Source organism: Pelobates fuscus, chromosome 9 (assembly GCF_036172605.1).
Source record: "Pelobates fuscus isolate aPelFus1 chromosome 9, aPelFus1.pri, whole genome shotgun sequence".
NCBI classification, from domain to species: Eukaryota; Metazoa; Chordata; class Amphibia; order Anura; family Pelobatidae; genus Pelobates; species Pelobates fuscus.
In genome coordinates, this window is record NC_086325.1 from 33,388,933 (window position 1) to 33,411,722 (window position 22,790).

Below are 22,790 nucleotides of genomic sequence, written 5' to 3' on the forward strand. Positions count from 1 at the left end.
TCTTTCAAGGCACATCCTGCTCACTGTATTGACCTATAGTGCATAATAGAAACAGGAAGTTAAGTCCATTTAGATGGATGAAAATAGCAGCGTATTTGTCAAAGTGAGCCTCATCTGACTGTGAGAGATAGCAGACAGGATGCTGTTAATGAATCTTCAGAAGAGGATCTACAGTGTTTATTTGTTTAAGATTACCGGCGGGATGTTTTTACTGGCTATTCATAAAAATAATTGTAAAATAGTTTAAAAACAGAGCTTTATTAACCCCAAACCATGAACTAGATTTTAGCTAATTTACCAGACAAGATAATGTATTTAATTTCATTTAAATGGTGTCTTATGTATATGTGATGGTACTGACTATTGATTGTTTAAATTGAATGGACATTTATAGTTCCTTATTGAGAAACATGATTACATTTTATGCACTTAGCTATAGATGCAATTTACTGTAATGATTTCAATAATGTTTAAAATATTATTTTTCTTTGAATAGTATATTTCTGTATATTTTCAATTACATACGTAAACTGCAGAGTAAATTTGGCATTTTTCTAAGCCAAATGAGGATTTGGTTACAGAATGTGTTTAAAGACTTCTGTATGGTGAGAAAATTCAATTTGGCCAAGCCATTTTTGCTGAAATTAGAAAATCTTTCGAGAGGCCTGAATTTAGAAACATAGAATGTGACGGCAGATAAGAACCATTCGGCCCATCTAGTCTGCTCCATTTTCTAAATACTTTCATTAGTCCTTGGCCTTATCTTATAGCTATGATAGCCTTATGCCTATCCCATGCATGCTTAAACTCCTTTACTGTGTTAACATTTACCACTTCAGCTGGAAGGCTATTCCATGTATCCACTATCCTCTCACTAACCTTTCAGTCAATTTTGGCAGAATGTCTGTACGGAAAATCCAATTTGGAAACAAATGAGACAAAATGAGACAAAGCAAGGGGTGCAAAACTGGGCATTCAGTGTACTGCTAAATATATACATAAAATGTTATTTATATATATATATATATATATATATTTTTTTTTTTTTTTTTCTTTAATTTTTTTTTTCTCTCAACATCTCAACAGTTTGTGGTTTTCCTCTAGCCATTTGTCATCGTTTTCCCATATATTTTTTTACACCAATCACGAATCAAAACTAGCATGTTTGCCGGTTGCGTAATTTAGTTGGTTTGTGATTAAACTACACTTCAATTCAGGAATTCATACGATCACCCAATTGACACAATTTCAGACAGACAAATTGTAGCTCAGAATAAAAATGTATTTCTTTAATAATGTTTTAACATTTTTGTGAAAAACTTAACATTAGCATTACTTTCTGAAACATTATTTTTACTCTTCAAATGCCATTTAGATAAAACATTGCAAGCTTTAAAATATCATGCCATTTGAAGAATGCCAAAGTCCATAGTGACTTACAGAGATGGCAACAAAAATTATAATTTTGTTTCAAAATCATCACGAATGCCTAAAAAAGGATATAGCAGTCAATGTGATGTTTTAAGATATATGGATAAGCAAGTTTTTTCTTGTAGCACAGATTCTCAAATGAAAGGTAAATACAGGAAACCAGGTAGTGTCTGGAACACTTGAATCATGAAAGCCTCCACACTTGAACAGTTTGGCACATCCCTTTGCATACTAATGCTGTATAGGTCAAGGCTTTAGTATTGAGTGATCCAGAAGATGAAGGTAGATAACACTGGATAAAAGCTTGTTTTTTGTGTGTTTTTAATTAGTAGTATAGTCACAAATGGGTACATTGATTAGACAGCCATCAAAGAACACATAAACATTTAGACCGAATCAGATTTAACTGACATTCAGAATTGGTAGTTGAAGACAAGGAAGACGGGCACGTAGGATAGTACACTATTAGAGGAGAAGGCAATAAAGTAAAAAAAAAAAAACATGAAATAGTGGGGGGAAGTAGAGTGCTGATGTGGCTTGAAGGGAGAGGTGCTTGTAAGGTCAAGGTCAACTGAGGTTAGGAAGAGGCATGAAGTATGACAATTTATCAAATGTTTTTGTAAATAGATGGGTAATGCATTTATTTAACATGTCTGTCTATGAATACTTTAATATCTAAGTATTATAGAACTAAATAAAGGTAAATAGCACAGAATAAAATTCATAAAATCCACAGCCAAATTATTTTTAATATATGTTGATATTGCTAAAACGCCCATTTGTGAAGTAGCACAGTTGAACCTCAGAACTGGAACGCTCCCGTACCTGAACAATTTGTTATTCACACATAACATTTGAGAAAACAATGTCATGGCACTTAAACAAAGCTCTGAATTAGAACAAAATCACATGGCATTAACCGCGTTGGTAACTCGTTGGAACCTCGTTGGTATGCTGCATCGGCCTCCTAGAACTAGACAAAGCGAACAGAGCTCCATTCTGTCAGCAAACAGAGCTTCATTCTGTCAGCAAACAGAGCTGACAGGTAAAGTGAAGTTACATTTTTATTTCATTTACATTGTGTTTATTGTTTTTCTGTATGATTTTATGCATGTAAGGTATTATTAAACTGTAAAATTTGTGTTAATATGCTGTAATTTTGGGGTCTGGAACAGATTAATCTAATTTACATTATTTCTTATGAAAATTTTGCTTCAGTTTTCTAACAAATCGGTCCTCAAACAGCCTTCGGGAACGGATTACGTTCGGGTTCCGAGGCTCCACTGTATATATCTTGTTTTAACTTGACCTAACATTTCCAAATGTTTAATTTGAAGTAAATCTGCACGAAGGCATTTATTCCCTATATAGTGACTTGGCAACAAGACGATAGATCTTTGACCAAAGTAACTGTGATGTACATTTTTTCTTTTCCTTCTCTTTTTCTTCTTTTTTCTTTTTCTTTCCATTCATTTCCCTTCTTATTCATAAATCTCTCTATAGAGATAGAACATATAGTTTTTCATTTATGAGCAAATATATTCATGGACATATAAGTGAAACCTTATAAAACAGCATTTGGCACCGTAAAATGAGAATACATCGTGTTCAGTTGTGAAACAAGATGTTTATACAACAATTCAAAATGAACATGAATATGATTTATATACATTCATGGTTTCAAAGGCATTGCAGTGACAGTAAATAAATCACATTGGTGTACAAGTGCACAATGTTGTATGGCTCCAATGTATCATCTATAATACACGACATTAGGCATCTGACATGCAATTTGTTAAGAACTGGCTGGCACCTTAAGTCTGGATGCCTCACAACAACTCAGGCAATAACGTTTGCAAAAAAAGATGTGACAGAGCAATATTGGAGTGGAGTTGGTCATATTTATATTCTCGCTGTCTGTCTTAAAACAGAACAGTGTAAAAATTACGTGTAAACATTTAATGTTACCAGCTGCAAGACCTGGTGTTTACACGATCGCACAATTTGAGGTTTAAATACTATTGTAAGATACAGGATGGGCCAAAAGGCAGAGTAGGATTTGACAGGTCAATAACTCATTTGTTAGTAGTTTCATTTTTTTTTTGTAAGTACAAATTAACACTGAGTCTTGTGAGCTTCATTATGGGTAATTTCACAAAGGATTAATGAGCAAAAATAGTGTAATTTTATTTTCAAATTAATTGGCCACCACATTCACCCAACCTTTCAGCTAATGATTACTTCCTGTGGGAATATCTGAAGGAGCATGTGTACGTGATCAAACTGTGTACACTTGAGCAGCTCAAGAAGAATGCCCATGCAGAAATTTGAGTGCTAGAGCCTCAAACATTAACTAATATTTATGAACAATGCAATTGATAGAGCCCACATGGGAGGTGGCACATGGAGCTCATTTAAAATATGTCATTTTCTGTACCTAGTCAAACATATCTCCATACGTTAAGCGTATGTTAAGTCATTGTATGTAATATAATTAGAAGTGGTTCATTAATAAAAAAAGTTATTGACTCCTCAAACCCTACTCTGAATTTTCGCCCAGCCTGTATAAACATAGGTTTGGTAATGGAATAGCAATTTTTTAAGATTTTTAAGTTTTTATAAAATCAAGAAAATGATGTAATATCACATATAAATATAGGTATATATGCATACATGTGGACATTGCTTCAGTCCATCTTTTTTTGTTGTTGATAATTTTTAGCACTTATATGAAAATATGGGGATATTTTGAAATCTGAGGTCAGAGGATCTGTGCCTCTGGTGGACAGATCATTTTCTTTAGCTGATGTTAATTTGCTCTATTACAGACAGATGATATCGGAAAGCACCAAAAAAGAAGTTTCTTGGTATGTTAAACAGATAAGTCTGAAGGTGGGGCCTGACTCCCGAGAAGACCAGAAATGTTTTTTTGTTTTAATCTGCATTATAACATATTGGAATACGGGGAGAGAATACTGAAGCATGCTTACACCACTCAGCTATCTTTTACCTCATCTGGTCAAGCATAATAACAAGGTTGGTGCCGGCGTCTGGGAGAGGCGGAAGATCTCTTGGCTCAGAGCAACCTTTTGCAGCAACCTCAGAGCAACCTTTTGCAGCCCCATTACCCCCCATCATGGGCTGGTTGGGGATATCATGGTTCCCACTGGGGTACACGAATCCTGAGGTAGAAATCTGTACAAGACCAAAATGGCTGCTGCATTGGAGACTCAGCAAAGCTGACCAAGCCTTGAGTACCAGCAGTGCAGATATTCATTTAATGCCAGGTTAGAAGCAATCTGCCAGGAGTTCTGGCATCATCTTAGCAATTGCCCTAAGATACATACCCATCCTGCTGTACAGGTGCCTAGCACAGCAGACCTCACTACCTGAACTTTTGTGCTGGGTGCACCATCCAAGCAGCCGTCCATACAACCATGAGGACGCTCGCATTCATTAGACCCTGTGGACTCAAGATCCTCTTTCCCAGAGAAGGAGGATCTATGGACATGAGGCACTCACCCCCTTTAAGGCCCACTGCCACAGCTATGGGGAAGTTTGTCGCTATAGTCTACCATATCTGCAACAAGGCATCCTGCTGACCCTCAATAGTCTGGTGAAAGTGAAGGATATCAACGGTCGTGGCGGGGAAATGGTCTTTAGAACGTGGCCTATTTGTGGTATTAGTATAAATACAAGAGTAAAAACTATTGCAGCTGATGTGGATTGAAGGGAGTGGGTAAATATAGAAAAGTAAATGGGATTAGGGATAAAAAGCCAACGGAGTAAAAAGGGGGATCAGTCCACTAAACAGTGGATTATGTCCAATGAATACAATGTCTCAAATAGTTCAATTCTGTAGAATATCAGTTCAAGTCCAAATATAAATAGTGCGGCAATGGATTAATAAAGGACTTGTGTTATTGGAGAAAATACATTTTAGTCAATGAAGTCCTTTTCCACAAAATATCAGAATGTATTACATAGAAACATTGAAACATAGAATGTGACGGCAGATAAGAACCATTCGGCCCATCTAGTCTGCCCAATTGTTTAAATACTTTCATTAGTCCTTGGCCTTATCTTATAGTTAGGATAGCCTTATGCCTATCCCATGCATGCTTAAACTCCTTTACTGTGTTAACCTCTACCACTTTAGTTGGAAGGCTATTCCATGCATCAACTACCCTCTCAGTAAAGTAATACTTCCTAATATTATTTTTAAACCTTTGCCCCTCTAGTTTAAGACTATGTCCTCTTGTTGTGGTAGTTTTTCTTCTTTTAAATATAGTCTCCTCCTTTACTGTGTTGATTCCCTTTATGTATTTAAATGTTTCTATCATATCCCCCCTGTCTCGTCTTTCCTCCATGCTATACATGTTAAGTTCCTTTAACCTTTCCTGGTAAGTTTTATCCTGCAATCCATGAACCAGTTTAGTAGCCCTTCTCTGAACTCTCTCCAAAGTATCAATATCCTTCTGGAGATACGGTCTCCAGTACTGCGTACAATGCGTATTAGCTGAATAAGTCCCTGAATATCAGGACTTCTGCTATAGTGGGAACAAGAGAGCTAGATTATAGCTGAAATAATACAGTATCATACATTCATTTCTATATTTGCTGGCGTGCGGTAAGATAGATGCAGCCTTATGCATTTTGTGATCTCATGTTCACTTCATGATGATCACGAGATCACATAACCTGGCTGCATCTATCTTACTGTACAGGACAGAACAGTGGAATGCAGGGTAGGCAGTGGAATGCACGCCAGCAAATACAGCAAGCGGAGACCTTTCATTCCCCCTGATCTCCCTCTAAGCCGGCTACCAAGAGGAAGTATAGAGTGGGACCATGGCTGATACAAGTTGGATTCCGATCCTAATACCACTATTCCCTGCCCCTTTTGTGAGTGTACTTAATATGTATATTGTATTCCTAATAAAGTGTAAACACACTATGGCCCTGTTTTTGTCATTTTAGATACATTGGATATAGATGATCTTTTCACATTACAGACCTGCTACATATGTATCAACTTGTATTAGCTTTTGAAATCAAAGTGTGATACTATATTATTTCAGCTATAATCTAGGTCTCTTGTTCCCACTATAGCAGGAGCCCTGGTATTCAGTGACTTATTTAGCTGATACATTCTGATATTTTGTGGATAAGGACTTCATTGACTCATTTTTATTATTTCCGATAATGTTCATTGGACATAATCCACTGTTTAGTGGACTGATCCCACTTTTTACTCCTTTGGCTTTTTATCCCTAATCCCATTTACTTTTCTATATATACCCACTCCTGGTCGCTGCAATAGTTTTTACTCTTGTATTTATATTGTATTTTCCAGCCTTGGATGGGTGCTTTTGATTACCGATTCCAGTGGGTATATTTATCATGATTTAGCATTTATTGATTTATTGATTATTTTAAATGTATTATTCTGCATTCATTTTATTTGCACTTGCATTTCTGTTTGATTGTTTCCCAATTTTATATATTTTTTTTTTATATTTGCGCCTTTTTATATTCCCATCTCTGACAACCCAAGGGTTTTAGTTACTAATTTCCCTTGGCTCTGGCGAATTTGAATACTATTTGTAGTATTGCATGATCAAGATGAGCAGGATATTATCACACTATGTGATATCTACCAGCCTCCGATGCCGAGAGCTATGTTATATTTGCTGTCTCCTGTTCTTATCTGTCTCTTTTTCTACTCATTCTTATTTCTATTACTCAGTGTTATAACAATTCATCCATTGTCAGTTCATTTGAACACATCTATATATTTTACTACTCCTTTATCTTGATTACAAGTTTACTATTTACTCATTGACACTATAAGAAACCTTAATTTTGGTTGTTTTAGGATTTAGATATAGCTTGATGATTTATAAATAAAGTCATCTTACTGTAGATATCTATTGAGGTTGCTTATCTACAACTGGTATGACTCTACCTATTGTACGTGCATCGTCTATTCTAAACATACTCTTTGCAGCAACTTATATGTGTTAATCCACGCCTTGACAGAGTACTATATACTACTCACGTCAACCACGTATTTTTTTTTTAATAATGTAAGAATTAGCAATTTTATCACTTCTTAAACTCCATCAGTCTTTGCTAGAGTGCAGCTACAAGAGTAAAGAGAACCACTGACATCACAGATGTCCTTCTCCACCAAAAAAAAAAAAAAGCTAGGTGCTGGCCATATTGTCTAGATATATAAGGTATACAACCGGAGGAAGATCATCAATGAATACATCAATGAATAGGACAACAATAACCAAGATCATTCTTAACATCACTTCGTCCATGAAATTATAGCTTTTTTAGTTATCTAACTTTTTCCAGAGTGCACATACTGAAGATAACTTATGTTTTCTCATTGAACGACTGAAAAATAAAGATATACTTGAACTTCAAAGCCCACACTTTGTTATTCTTCCATAATTTATTGAACTAATAAAGTTAATTTGATTTCTACTTTACTCTATGCATCCGACGTGTGCTTAGTGTGATTAGTAAAATGGCACTATATTACAGAAAAACTACATCTTAATGGAACCCCTTGGAAATTTAATGGCACATTTCTACATAATCGTAATCACTAACGCAGTATTTTTTTATGTCCTTTTATTTCCAGGAACATTTCATTGAGGTTATACGGAATCAGGAATTTCTTCTACTCCCTGCAAATGAAATAGCCAAGCTTCTTTCCAGTGACGACATTAATGTACCCGATGAAGAAACTATATTCCAAGCTTTAATGCAATGGGTGAAACACGATATACAATCTCGACAGAGGGATCTTGGAATGCTACTCTCGTGTATAAGATTACCATTACTTCCACCGCAGGTATATCATTTTAAAGAAACGTTTCAAAGTACTGTAGTTTTAAACCACTTCAAAATGTCAAGTAAATTCTGCACATAAAACATGATAGCAATCTTTGGCAGGTATTGTTTTGTTTTTTTTTGTGAGCGTTCAATGATGATGGTCTTATGTTTTATACATACTCCTTATTATATTCCACCCGCTTGTCATTTGGGTAAAGGATCTCTCTTACACATGCTTATATATTTCAACTGGGTTCAGCTCTGAGTGGGGACTGTTCACTAATTAGTATGGTTTAAGAGTTAGTAACGGCTATCAACCCTTAACTCCTACACTACTTTAACAATAGTCCGAACATGAACCCAAGCCTAAAAAAAATAAATATATGCTATATAAATAATATAAAAAATATATAACAGGTAATAATGATAATGCTGTATCTAAATTGTGGAGACATTCACAAACCAGTCAACTATATATTGTGGATGGCAAAGAGTTGAAATTGTGGAAGGGGTTAGTCAATTTATATCTAGCCTCCCTTTTACCTTTGGGTGTCATGCTGACTCTGGGAAACCCACTATTACATCCATTATTATTTTAATAGGTGGGCCATCTTTGATTTCAGACCTACACATTCGTCGGTTTCAACAAATTATCTATCTGTTTGACTGTCTGCCTGTCTGCCTGTCTGCCTGTCTGCCTATCTGCCTGTCTATCTGCCTGTTTGCCTGTCTCTCTCTCTTTTGCCTTATATTTACAATTTTTATTTTTTGTAATTTTTTTTATTTTTGGTGTGCTTAGTAAATTCAAAGATAGCATCACAAACATATGTATGGCAGTAAACAGACCGTCAAATAGTGTGAGCATAGAAAACAGCACTTTTTAAAATTTATTAAGATTTAAAGAACACAGTGCATGCTGAGAGTGTGAAAGAAAAAGATTAAGGCTTATCCTATGCACTGAGATTAAAGTTAACCAGTTGAGCTTTGAGTTAGGTGAAACATTAAATTGAATAGTGGTATAGGGAATCAACGCAGGAGGCCCCCAAAGTGGTTATGGTAGAACTAGGTGCCGTGTAGCTATACATGGTTGTGGATACAATGCCTAACAACAGATAATTGCTCAGGTGTAAAAGGGACAAAACAATATATAAGAAAATAAAAGCTAGAATGAAACTAAACTTGAGGTTCACATAAGGACGTATGTGTGACAGAAAGGTAGCTGCAAACTTGACTGCAGAAGGACCAGTCCTGGTTCAGCCTATTCCCCTCTGGGGCAAAACAAAGTCCTGCTCTGGTTGGCTTGTCCTTAGTGTGAATATCCCTGGTGGTAGTAGACCACTGGGGTGTGGAGATGGGCCCAATGAGAGTTTTGTCTCTCATCCAACAAGATGTACAACAGTAGGTGTCTCAGGCTCCTTAGATCAGGAATTTCTGGGCAGAACAACATCCAAGTTGCCGTAAGGGTTCCCTTAGGTACCACAGCCTCTCTTGGTGACTCTGATTTTGGCTTCATTAAGTCACGCTTCCCAGTTAGCTGGTTTTTGCGTGAGGACTGCCGCTGGCTCCACCACCATGTTACAGCTTTCTTATGTCCGGGGGCTGCAGGTCTGCGATGGGATTGCAGACACTGCACTACAAGTGGGTGGCCACTTGGCTCCTGTGGGGCAGCCTGCTTTACTCTGCGACTAAGCTCCTGCCAAAAGTTGTTGAAAAGTCTCTCAAGCCTGGACATGATGTCCGGTGGTACTGTGATGTGACTTGGGGAACATGTGGCATTCGCCATGATGTGTGTCACTATGTCTGTTAGTGCGGATCACCACTTTGTGCATCTCTGCGTTGTGATGTCATGACAATATCAGCATGATGACATCATCGTGCCGATATCATCATGATGTCACAATGCAAGGATGCACAAAGAAGGAAGCGCCGGACGCACGATGATGACAAAAGCGGAAATAGAGACCAGAACCATATTTAAAAATGGAACTACGGAGGAGAACAGAACTAACCACTTTCGAGAAAGTCAACTCGCCGAAACGCGGCAAGTGGCAAGTGATCAGTGGACTTTCCTTGTTTTTATGTTTTTAATGTCAATTCAATAAATTGTGCTTTTACCACCTCGATCCTGCATCCTGGAATTGTCTGGTGGAGAATTGATATTTAAGCCTGGAGATATCCTGATTGCAACAAGGATCCACTGTACCTGTTTTTTTCTCCCTTTAAAGCCTCTAGTCTGAGCCAGCTTTTATGAGTGGCTCAGCAACATGTGAGTTGGACCAGTAATATGAGTTTTTACTGTAATGTTTAACAGTATTAGCCTTTGGTCTCTCTTTTTATTTATGTTTTAAGATTGTATAGACCTACATTTGTGGTAACATTTAATATTTACTGAGTGCTCTCACTTTTTTATTGTCACATAATGTTATAATAATATACTGTCTCTCAATTAATCTCCCTTGTTTTCTATGCGTTAATCTCTTTAATATTGGTCAGAGTTGGACTGCAGTAATGATTTGGATATGCAGCTCACATGCACATGTACAGCTCTGCCAGACGCATAAATAATTGAACACCACAGAATGTATGCAAATATTCATTATAAAATCACATTGCAGCATTTTATAATACCTGTGCCCAGTTTCATAAATGATCTGTGGGAGTCCTTGCAGTGGTCATTTTGAGTCATGCTCAGTATCTTTCCAACTGTTGTCTACATTGTGTTTTACATTGTGGTTTACATTTGTTTTTTTACATATAGAAATCTGTGCGTGCCCATGCATTGATTTTTCATTTCTCGACAGACCACCAAGAAAAATCTTTTCACCATGTGGCATATGGAATTATTATTTTTTGTGTATACACACTGGAAAACAAAGGCTGGACAATTGGTGGTGGGGAGGGGAAGGAGAAAAGATAACAGGGGAATGGAAAAAGAAAAAAGAGAAAGTTTTTTTATTGATTTTTTTTACATTTTTGGGGTGGATGGGGGGGGGGCTCTAATTTTCAGTTCAAAATAACTTGAAATGCATTCTGCGTTAACTTATTTATTGTATCTAGAAGTTTTTTTTTGTTATTACTTTTCAAACATCATTTTTGAGAGAATGTTATCATGAAGGAAAAATCTAAGCACCATAAATGCTGCAACATGCTCCCCTTACAAACTCTGTTAATTGAGTTTCTGATGTTAATTGAACCCTACAAATTCATCACAATATTTCAAATGGCAAAACAGGAAGATTCATGGGCTAGCTGGAGAGGCTCAATTAACAATCTAAGAGACAAACACTACTTCTTTTAGAATGGTTTTACTTTTTACTTGGGGTCCATCAGACACCGTTCTTCTCCTCCACTTCAGTTGATCGAGAGTGGGTTGTCCGAGCTAAGCTCAGGCATTCAGAGCTTAGCTCTTAGGCTGAGAGCAATCAGCTGCAGAGAGCTTCTGGTTCTCTGTTCGATATAGTGAATGTGGGGACCTTCAACCTGCAAACCCGAGGTATGAATTTAAACTAATTACAGTTGGGGCACTGGATTTCTCCTGGCGCTATAACTACTGCAGGAAGCTGTAGTGTTTATGTTGCTTGGGTTGTTTATTTAAGCACTCCAGCTAGCCCAAAGTACACTGTAAGGGTTATTGTCTAGTGTTTTTTTTAATTACGATTATGACAATGTGAATATTTTGTATCATTGACTAAAAAGATATTGGTTCAGTTACTTGCAGACCTTGAAAATAGTCCACTGTTTGCTAATGACTTGGAGTGCCAGAAATTTCTAATGGAAGCTATGAAATACCATCTTCTGCCAGAAAGGCGGTCAATGATGCAAAGTCCAAGAACCAAGCCCAGAAAGTCCACTGTCGGAGCACTTTATGCTGTTGGTGGAATGGATTCAACAAAAGGTAATGTACATCCACTGTCCATTTAAACGGAATTTCGTTTCTAATGCATTTAGATAAGATAACTGAAATAAATACAATGTTCTATGTTTTGATAACTTATTTTAGTAGAATTAATTTGTCTAGAGCTATCCCATGTGTTCTATTTAATTTAAATCATAATTGCAAAGTATACTATGCATGTAGCAAAAGAAACAAAAAATAGCCCACCACAACCCCAGCAAATTCAGCATAATTTCAAAGAAAATAATAGAATTAAAGAATAGATATTATAATATATTAGTAAAAAGACACGGAAATCACTGTTTCAAATGAACCTTTCCATAGTGCATGATATAGGCGAAAACCTTCACAAAGTGCAAAGCATTCTCGTAGTAATAAGTACTCAAATATAGAGAAAGCATTATGGTAGTTGAAAAAAGGTATATATTCTCTTTACTAACATCCTACATGGTAAAATAGTTGCAAATAGTTGCCAAAGGTATATGTCAGGCAATAAAATGTAATGAAAATGTTTGCTGACTCAAGGAGGGCTTTTAGGATAGTCACAAAATCATAAGGATGGATGCATTTCATGTCTAAGTCAATGCTTTCGTGTCTAACTCAACCTCTCCCAAGACCAAGATAGGAAGTGGTTTTTGGTTGTAGTAACCCTTTTATGATTGATTTTATATTTCTGGTCCACATGCTTAATGCCCATTCTGCCTTTTTAATTAAGATAACCAATCAATAAGGTTTTCAGGGTGTTGGAATGCCATCAGTTTTATACAGTCTTCATGGACCCTTACAATTAGAATTTCTGTTCCATGCCTTGGGCAATTTTGTGCCTTAGTTTGGTTCAAGGGATATCTATGTAGGGGCGATTATGGGTTAAGTTAGTTCAGGGTCTATGATACTATTTTCCTTGTTTTGTTTTATATTTTCCAAAAAAATAAGTCACCAAAATACGCAGTCTCTTAACTGGAAGCAGGTGATTCATGCTAATCAATACCATGGAACATCATAACAATGATTAATAGATTTACAGAAATAAGAAAAGAACAATTACAAAAGAAGAGCTTTGTGTAATGACTTGCTGTGATAATGCCCAGTAAGTGTTATTGACAGTTTTATGAATCAATTGGCTGCATCTACCCATTCTTACTGTGATGCACAGCAGGTTGACATCATTTAAAACGTCTCTAATCTGAAGATGAAAACTTGATATAAAAATGCTTTTTTTTGAGGAGGCAATGAGTTCCTGCATTTCTGACAAGGATCTGCAGTATATTTTCTTTACGACTTTAGAGGTCAATCGACCCAGTTCAGAGCATGAAGTGGAGAACAAAAGCGGTGGGATGTCACAATGACCTTTGAAATACACTAATTACACTTGGACCTGCAAGCTTTGAAGCATGGCACAGAGCAATTAGTATAGAACACTGTGATAATAGGATTGGCTAAGGAAACAAGGATACAAAGTAATAATTAGACCAACATCTTCTGCTTGATCATTTGGCTGTCTACCCACCAGCTCATGTAGGAAATTCTACAATTGAAATAATCAGACGTTAACAACAGACAAATAAACTTTGACATACCACTACAGTAGATTATATAGACCCTGTTGCACTTATAGCATTATCAGGTGTTCATACACTAAACATGAGTTGTGCTGCAACCACACAAAATAAAATAATTCTTCAACACTGCCTTATAACTCTGCAGATATAGCACAAGTCACTGTTTAATAAAAATATTTAACGGCATTACTTACAATGTATGGATATTCATATTGTTCATGTACAGTGGTGATGGGCAAACCAAGATAAATCAAGATATTTAATCTGCTAAAATGCTCAGATTTTAACCAGGTTTTCTATTTTAAGCTCAAATTTAATGAAGCAAAGTAATATAATTTTTATTTTGTATAAATGGAGAGTGTAAAATAACTTTTAAAGGATAAGTTAAAATGTCTGAAGATGGACTGTCTCCCATTGCATTAGAACAGATACAATGTATTTGCTCTTGCCATGTTTCATAAAAAAAATCTTAAACTTTTAACAATTAATTATAGTTGACAGAAAAACATGTTTTCTCATTTGATCCTATTTTCAAAAATTAAAATTTCAACTAGACTTGGGCACTTAACAACTTTTAGACTACAAACACAATAGGTGGAGCAAATTATATACTTTCCTCTCTTCTCAATTGGTCCAGCAATGCTGCAAAGACAGAGAGGTATCCAATAGTGCAGATAACTCACAGCTAAATTAAATATTGATTTTATATGAATGCACTCACAAGAGTAGAGACAAAATAACCTGGCTCTGGTGTGGATGGCTTTAGGATCTATAAAGGTGATCCAAATCCCTCTGTGGACGATCTTGGTAACTGGTCTGGATACCTTCCCTGGATTACTGGGGTGGTATAGTCTTCTCCCAGCAATTAACAGCAGGAACTCCAATGATATAAAAATCCAATTATTTATTAAACATGTGGATAAAAGAAAATAGAAATAAATACTTTTATAAAAATGTCCAATGTCCAATTTGCTTCCAAAACACGTTTCGCCTGGTATGGCTTCCTCAGTTGGCTTGATTAGCTTTCTCCAGTCCGTTTGTGTTCCACATCTCCATCAGAATCTCATTTCCGGGTTGTGTCACTTCTGGATTACGTCACTTTCGGGCTGTGATGCATCGAGTCACATGATCGTGTGATGCAATTGAAACTCACCTCGCGTTCCACTCTGTCGGCAACATACATCCATTCTGAATTTTGAGTCCCTGGTACCAGGGGACGAATTGCATCACACGATCACGTGACTCGATGCGTCACAGCCCGGAAGTGACGTAATCCGGAATTAACACAACCCGTAACTGAGATACTGATGGAGAGGTGGAACGCAGGATGCGTTCCACGGGAAAAAAAGACAGCGAACCAAAATACATTTAAAGAACAAATGGACTGGAGAAAGCTAATCAAGCCAAATGAGGAAGCCATACCAGGCGAAACGCGTTTTGGAAGCAAACTGGACATTGGACATTTTTATAAAAGTATTTATTTCTATTTTCTTTTATCCACATGTTTAATAAATAATTAGATTTTTATATCATTGGAGTTCCTGCTATTAATTGCTGGGAGAAGACTATCCCACTCCAGTAATCCAGTGTCACGGTAATATACCCCAACACGCAGGAATAGTACAGATAGTCAGGAGACAAGAAACCAGGGTTCGTCTTACCGGACCTTAGAATGGCCGGACTTGACGAGAAAAAGCAAGACAGAGTCTAGAACAAGCCGAGGTCAAGGGAACAGAGAGACAGCGTAACGTAGAACAAGCCGAGGACTGGTACACAGAGGACAAAATAGCGGATAAGCAAGCAAGGATAAAGAGAGAGCGGAGTCAGGAACAAAGCCAAGGTCAAGCACCAAAAAACCAACTGAACGATACAAGCACTAAAGGGAAACTGGACAGAAACCACGATAGGGCAAGGAGCAAGGGAAACAGGTGAGTATAAATACCCTAAGGTTCACTTTGATTGGCCCCTGTCATATCCACGCCCCCAAAATGTGAGTGTATGGGGAATGTGGCCTGACAGGGGCCAATGGGAGACTGATTCTAATTTAGTCTCCCACTGTCCCTTTAAGAGCGCGCCCGAGACGCGCGGCGCGCTCTTAGTGTCGGGCGGGACACGTGACCGCTTCTCGCGGTCACTGCCCGCCTGACTGATCATCTTGTTGGCTGAGCCGCGCGCGGCTCGTGCAGGAGCAGGACCGCGCGCAGCGAGAAGAGAGGACCCCGGCCGGCCCCTGGAGAGGGTAAGTACCGCTACATCCAGAGAAGGTATCCAGACCAGGTACCAAGATCGTCCACAGAGGGATTTGGATCACCTTTATAGATCCTAAAGCCATCCACACCAGAGCCAGGTTATTTTGGCTCTACTCTGGTGAGTGAATTCATATAAAAGCAATATTTTAGTTATCTGCACTGTTGTATACCTCTCTGTCTTTGCAGCATTGCTGGACCAATTGAGAAGAGAGGAAAGTATATAATTTGCTCCACCTATTGTGTTTGTAGTCTATGTGTATTAGTGGTGTTGGTTTAGGGGATACCACACAGGTGTTTAGAACTATTAGATATACTATTTGTGTTTTTACTTAACAACTTTTAGTTTTGTCCGAATGTATTTCGCCTAAAACGTTTTTGTTTCATCAGAACCAAATTTTGGTTTTTGACTCGTTTTTTTTTCAGATGGAACTCAGACATTATTTTTGTTTCAGAGAACCCATTTGTTCATTCAGCTCACTCTCCCATCCTATGACTCTATGCTAAAGCAATGTATTAAAAAATGCTGAATGCTTCATCTGAATGCACGGCTCATTTGTTTGGTGCGTAAATGCTTGTTCGGCTCACTCCCCTCATACCTATTATAATAAATATATGAGAGTGAGCAGAACTAACGAATAAGCACCGAACATTAGAGCCATGCATATATTTGGATGACTCATTCGGTAGTTTGTAATACATACAGTAACAGTACGCATTTGTTAGTTCGGCTCACTTCCATGAGACCCGAGAATAATTTGTGCATTTGCCCCTTTTGAATTACAGACAGCATTAATGCATCACTTTAAATGTTTATGATGACAGTTTACTTATATAATGTATTTTCACACCAGAAGGGAATTCAAAGAGTAAACGTAAAATTAAACAAATTGGCACCTCATAATAATTCCTTATAATAACCTTATCAAAAATGCACTGATTTTTATCTAACATGGAAGAATGAAGGCTGAGTTGAAAACATTTAGCTCCTTAAGGACTGTGGATGTACTAGGTACATCTGACAAAAAATGGTCCTTAAAGACCACGGACGTACCTAGTACGTCCTTGGCATTCCTTACTACTTACCTGATTGCCACCGTTCCCCCAACGGTGATCGGTGTTGCTCCTAGTCTGAGTGTACTGCCTGACAGACCAGACAGTCCCCCCTCTGCAAATTAGGCCCCCGTGGGCCATGTGATCACTCTGAAAGAGCAGTCACATGGCCGCAATAGCCGTCCATGAATCTGCCTGCAGGTGAACTGACAGGCAGTTTCCCTGCTTCTGAAAAATAAACAAGAAATATGTTAAAAAAATATATTTATATATATATCTTATATATAATATCATACTAAGTGTATTTTTCTATTACTATATTCATACATATATTAATATAAAAATACACTTATAATTAAATTCTACACGTATATATTTTATATATATTTATATATATATATATATATTAACTATATATTAACTAGATATATTGTATATATGTATATTATTATAAAATATAAATAAGTAAATAAAAATAAATAAAAAAGTAAAAATAATTCAAATAAATATAATGGAAAATTTATTCATACTTACCGTAATTTTCTTTTCCTGGTTATATGCCATGGCAGCACAACATTGGGTAGCTCCTCCCTATCCCCATTGGACAGGAATAATAATTAAGCCGTATAAGTACCACCTCCTGCCCCTCCTTCCCCAGTCACGTTTTCCAGCAATATCCCCGGGCGGGACCCTTGTGCTGCCATGGCATATAACCAGGAAAAGAAAATTACGGTAAGTATGAATAAATTTTCCATTTTCCTGGCCATATCCATGGCAGCACAACATTGGGTAATACCCAAGCAATAAAACCAGGGAGGGAAAGAGACACAGACTCAAAAATTTTTAGAAATGCAAAGTGTATTAACACCACAACAAGTGACAGACACAGAGATCAGGAATTAGATACAGACAGGACTGATTTAGCAAATTGATCAGACAACCCTGCTCTAACATCAATCTGGTAGCTCCTAATGAAAGTGTTAGAGGAAGACCATGTAGCCGCCTTACAGATGAGTTCAGGGGAGACATTAGCAGCGGCTGCCCAGGAAGATGAGAGAGCCCTCGTGGAATGGGCTTTAAGACCCACAGGGACCGGATATCCGGCGGACTGATAAGCCAGAATGATAGCCGCTACTATCCATCGGCTAATGGCAGATTTGGGGGCTTGAGAGCCCTTTTTACAGCCGCTATGAAGAACGAAGAGACTGTCGGAAGAACGCCAATCAGAAGTCCTATCAATATACATCCGGAGGCATCTCACTAGATCCAGAGAGGACAGGTCAGCAGAATTCCCCATTCCATGGGCGTCCGACCTCAGAGACGGAAGAACAATATCCTCGTTGATGTGGAAGGAGGAAGTAACTTTGGGTCGAAACACTGGAACAGTACGGAGGACCACTCTGTCCTTGTGGAAGATAGTAAAAGGCTCTTTGATGGACAGAGCACTGAGCTCAGAAACTCTCCTGCCAGAGGCTAAGGCCACCAGCAAGGCAGTCTTAATAGAGAGAACCTGTAGGGAAACTGAATCAAAAGGTTCAAAAGGTTTCAACTTCATGGCATCCAGAACCAGAGGGAGACTCCAGGAAGGGACAAACGGTTTAATAGGAGGTTTCAAGTGAAGGACACCCTTGATGAATCTGATGATATCCGAGTCCAGCGCCCATCTATGACTGGTCAGGGCGGACAAGGCTGAAATGTGTACCTTGAGAGTGTTATAGCTCAGTCCTTTCTCAAGGCCTGATTGCAAGAAGTCCAAAATATGGGAGGAGGAGGGATTTTGGACATCCACATCACTGTGAAGGGCCCAGTTGGAAAAAACTTCCCAAACTCTATAATAAGTGGCCGAAGTGGAATGCTTACGTGCCCTCAGCATAGTATCAATCACGGTCTGGGAGAACCCTCTATTCAACAGCCGGTTCCTTTCAGTTTCCAAGCCATAAGGTTGAGAGAGACAGGGTCTGGATGAATGACAGGACCCTGGAACAGAAGATCCGCAACTTTGGGGAGTGGGAGAGGAGGTTCCACCGAAAGACTCAGAAGCAGAGGAAACCAAGGTCTCCGAGGCCAATAAGGCGCAATCAGGATGAGAGACACCCGCTCCGATCTCAGCTTCCTCAGGAGTGGTAGGATTAGTGGAAACGGGGGGAACGCATAGCCCATTGAGAACTTCCAGGGGCTTGATAAGGCATCTCTTCCCAACGCCAGGTGGTCCTCTTCCTTTGTGAAGAAAAGGGCTACCTTTCTGTTGGCCCGAGAGGCCAGAAGGTCCACTTGAGGCAGACCCCACTTGTCCACAATCATGCGGAACACCCTGTGAGCCAGGCACCATTCCCCCGGATCTATTCTGGATCTGCTGAGGAAATCTGCCAGTTGATTCCGTTTCCCTGGGAGATGAACGGCTACAATGCCCGCCAGGTTTCTCTGAACCCACCACATCAGGTGATTCATCAGTACCATCAACTTGCAGCTCCTGGTACCCCCTTGGTGATTGACATAGGATACCACGGTGGAGTTGTCCGTCCTTATCTTTACCCATTGACCCTTGAGCTGGATCGAGAAGTGCTTCAAAGCTTTGAGGACAGCCAGAAGTTCCAGCAGATTGGAATGAACCTTGCTCGTCTTGAAATTCCATTCTTCCTGCGCAAAGTGGTGGAGATAATGAGCGCCCCAACCCCACTGGCTGGCGTCCGTTGTCACGGTCCTCCATGCGATATCCCCTAATGGAAAGCCGTTGGCTAGGTGCTTTCTGTTCAGCCACCAGACCAGAGAATGGCGTACCTTCAGGGGAAGCTTGATGGGCTGGAACAGGTTCCCGGATAAGAAACGACTCAGGAAGTTGGCCTGGAATGGTCTCATCCTCCACTGAGCCCATCTCGTCAGACCTATTGTGGAGGACATAGAACCAAGGAGGCTCATTACCGCCCTTGCAGGGGCAACCGGGGAATTCAGCATTCTCCTCAATAACTGTCTGAGTTTCAGAATTCTCACTGATGAGAGCTGGACAGTACCCTTTAGGGTGTCGAAATGGGCACCCAAGTAAACCATAGATTGAGTCGGGTGGAGGTGGCTTTTCTTGGTGTTGATCTTCCAGCCGTGGGCTTGCAGAAACTGAATGCTGGTGATAGCCTGGGATGTCACAGAATCCACGTCGTTTCCCAAGATTAAAACGTCGTCCAGATAATGGTAAATAGCGATGTTTAGCTTTCTGAGCTCCGCGATGAGAACAACCAGGACTTTTGTAAACGTCCTCGGGGCAGTGCTCAGTCCAAAGGGGAGGGCCCTGAACTGGAAATGACCTTCCTCTACAGCAAACCTCAGGAACTTCTGATGTATTTGGGCAATGGGTATGTGAAAGTATGCGTCCAGTAGATCTATAGACAGCATCCATTGGTTGGGTGACACAACCTTTATTATGGACTGCAGAGATTCCATCTTGAACCTGCGAACGTGCAGATGCTTGTTCAGCCTGTGCAGATCCAGAATGGGTCTCCAACCCCCTGAGGATTTTCTTGTCAAGAAGATGTGAGAGTAGAATCCTTGAGTTCTTTCGCCTGCCGGTACTCGGACGATGACCTTCTCCTTCTGCAAGGAATGGACGAAATTTCGTAGAGCCATGCACTTTTCCCTGTCCCCTGGCCATTTTGTGAGGTGAAAGGATCGTTTGGGAGGATGCTTGAAGAATTCTAGTAGGTAACCTCTCCGAATAATATCCAGCACCCAAACGTCGCTTGTAGAGATGGTCCATCTTGAAAGATATTGGAGAAGACAAGCCCCGACACCTTCGGTTTTGGGCTGTACGTAGTCATAGATTCTTCGGGTCCTTAGAGGAAGACGACCCGCGAGACCTGCCTCCTCTGTACCCAGAAGGGGCACCTCTCCTCGGTTGGAATCGGGAGTATTCCCTACCAGGCTTGTAGGACCTACTGTCACGAAAGGAATGGTACTCTTTCCGGGCGCGAAAGGATCCTTTATACTTCCTCTCTTGGGGTAAAAAGGCTTTATTCCCTTCAGCCGCCCTCTTGATGCACTCATCCAAATTCTTGCCGAATAACATGTCTCCGTGAAATGGCAGAGAACACAAACTATTCTTGGAGGAAGCATCGGCCGCCCAAGATCTGAGCCAGAGCGCCCGCCTGGAGGAAACCGAGAAGGACATATTTCTAGCAAGGTTTCTCACCAGATCCACTGCGGCCTCCGAAGAGAAATCAATCGCTAGACGCATATCCTTCAGGGCATCAACAATAGAGGAACGGCTCCTGCCCCTCTTGATGTCCCCTTCCAGCTCCTGTAGCCAAACCTTCATAGCTCTTGAAACAGACGTGAGAGCAACGGCAGGGTGGAGACTCGTGCCTGAGGCTACATATGACTTAGACAGGCAGTATTCCATCTTACGATCCATTGGATCCCTGAAGGAGCCTGCATCATCCACTGGCAGGGTAGTGCGCTTGGCTAGCCTAACCACCGCAGCATCAACCTTGGGTGGAAAATCCCATGTTTCAGCATCTTTGGGATCAAACGGATACAATCTGGAGAATTTCCCTTTTGCAGAGGATCTCCTATCGGACCTGGACCATTCTTCTTTAATAAGGTCACTAATAGTGGTATGCACAGGGAAAGCCGCTCTCTTCTTTCTAAGATCTGAGAAATAGCGGTTAGATGTAGAGGGTTCCTCCTCCGAGGGCTCTTTCAAAGTAAGGGTTTCTCTGACCCGAGCAATCAAATGATCCACCTCTGCAGGTATCAGGAAGTCAGGATCAGGCAAAGCATCCTCCTCCGAGGAAAAAGCCAAGTCTCTCAGCGAAGCCGTGTCCATAAACTCATCCTCCGAGTTATCAGGAGACCAATCTGACGGCTCAGAATATCTAGGTCGCTTGTGGGTCTTACCAACCTCTTTGATGCCCCGGGCAACTGCATGCTTGATAAGCTGCTTAAAGTCTGGTGTTAACTGAGAAGGTCCAGCGGCTGCTGAGAGACAATTCGAACAAAGACGTTTCCCTTCTATGGCTCTGTTATCACAGGATACACACAGCGTCCTTTTGGGCGACTTCCCTTTGGACGATCCTGAAGTCTTTGTACTTTTATCACTGAAATACACCAAACGTGAATATTAGTACATTACCACTCTTTTAGATATCAAATATTAATAAATTCCAAAAATTGGATGGCTTACCTATATCGCTTAGATTGTGACCTACTATGATGAGAACATTCTGATTCTCTAGATCCTGAGCGCGAATCCATCTATAAATAATAGATGAAACAGCGAAAACTAGAACCCAGAAGAAAAACTACAGGAAACCAAACAAAGGAAAAAAGAGAAAGGAAAAGAACTTACTTCAGAAGAAAAAAGACGAAGAATCAACAATCCACAGAACTCAACGGTGCCAGAAACTCTCCAGGAAGCAGAAAACTCAACAAAAAAAAAAAAGGAGGCCTGGCGCTTTAAGAAGGCGTCTGACGTCATCGCGCATGCGCAGATGATCGAAAAGACGCGCGAAACGGCTAGATTTGCGCGCGAATTCCGCGCATGCGTCCCAGAGTCCCCGGAACCGCGCAGGCGCCCAGGAGACCCCTACACGCCGCGCAGGCGCACAGGACACGCCTACACGCCGCGCGGGCACTACACGCCGCGCGGGCGCACAGGAGACGCCTATACACCGCGCGGGCGCACAGGAGGTTCCCGACAGCCATGCAGGGAAACCCCAGAACGCTCAACGAAAAACTTTCCAAAGAAAGGAAAACCAACAGGTAAAA

At 39.8% G+C, this 22,790-nt stretch overlaps 1 protein-coding gene across 1 annotated transcript in view; it reads left to right on the plus strand.

The window, feature by feature from the left end:
* The window catches only part of KLHL4 (kelch like family member 4), a 133,806-nt gene that overhangs the window by 92,267 nt on the left and 18,749 nt on the right, over positions 1–22,790 (plus strand). Inside the window, exons 5-6 of the mRNA XM_063431864.1 lie at positions 8,090–8,302; positions 11,992–12,178. Coding sequence (XP_063287934.1) covers positions 8,090–8,302; positions 11,992–12,178 — 400 coding nt within the window. The remainder of the gene's footprint in view (positions 1–8,089; positions 8,303–11,991; positions 12,179–22,790) is intronic.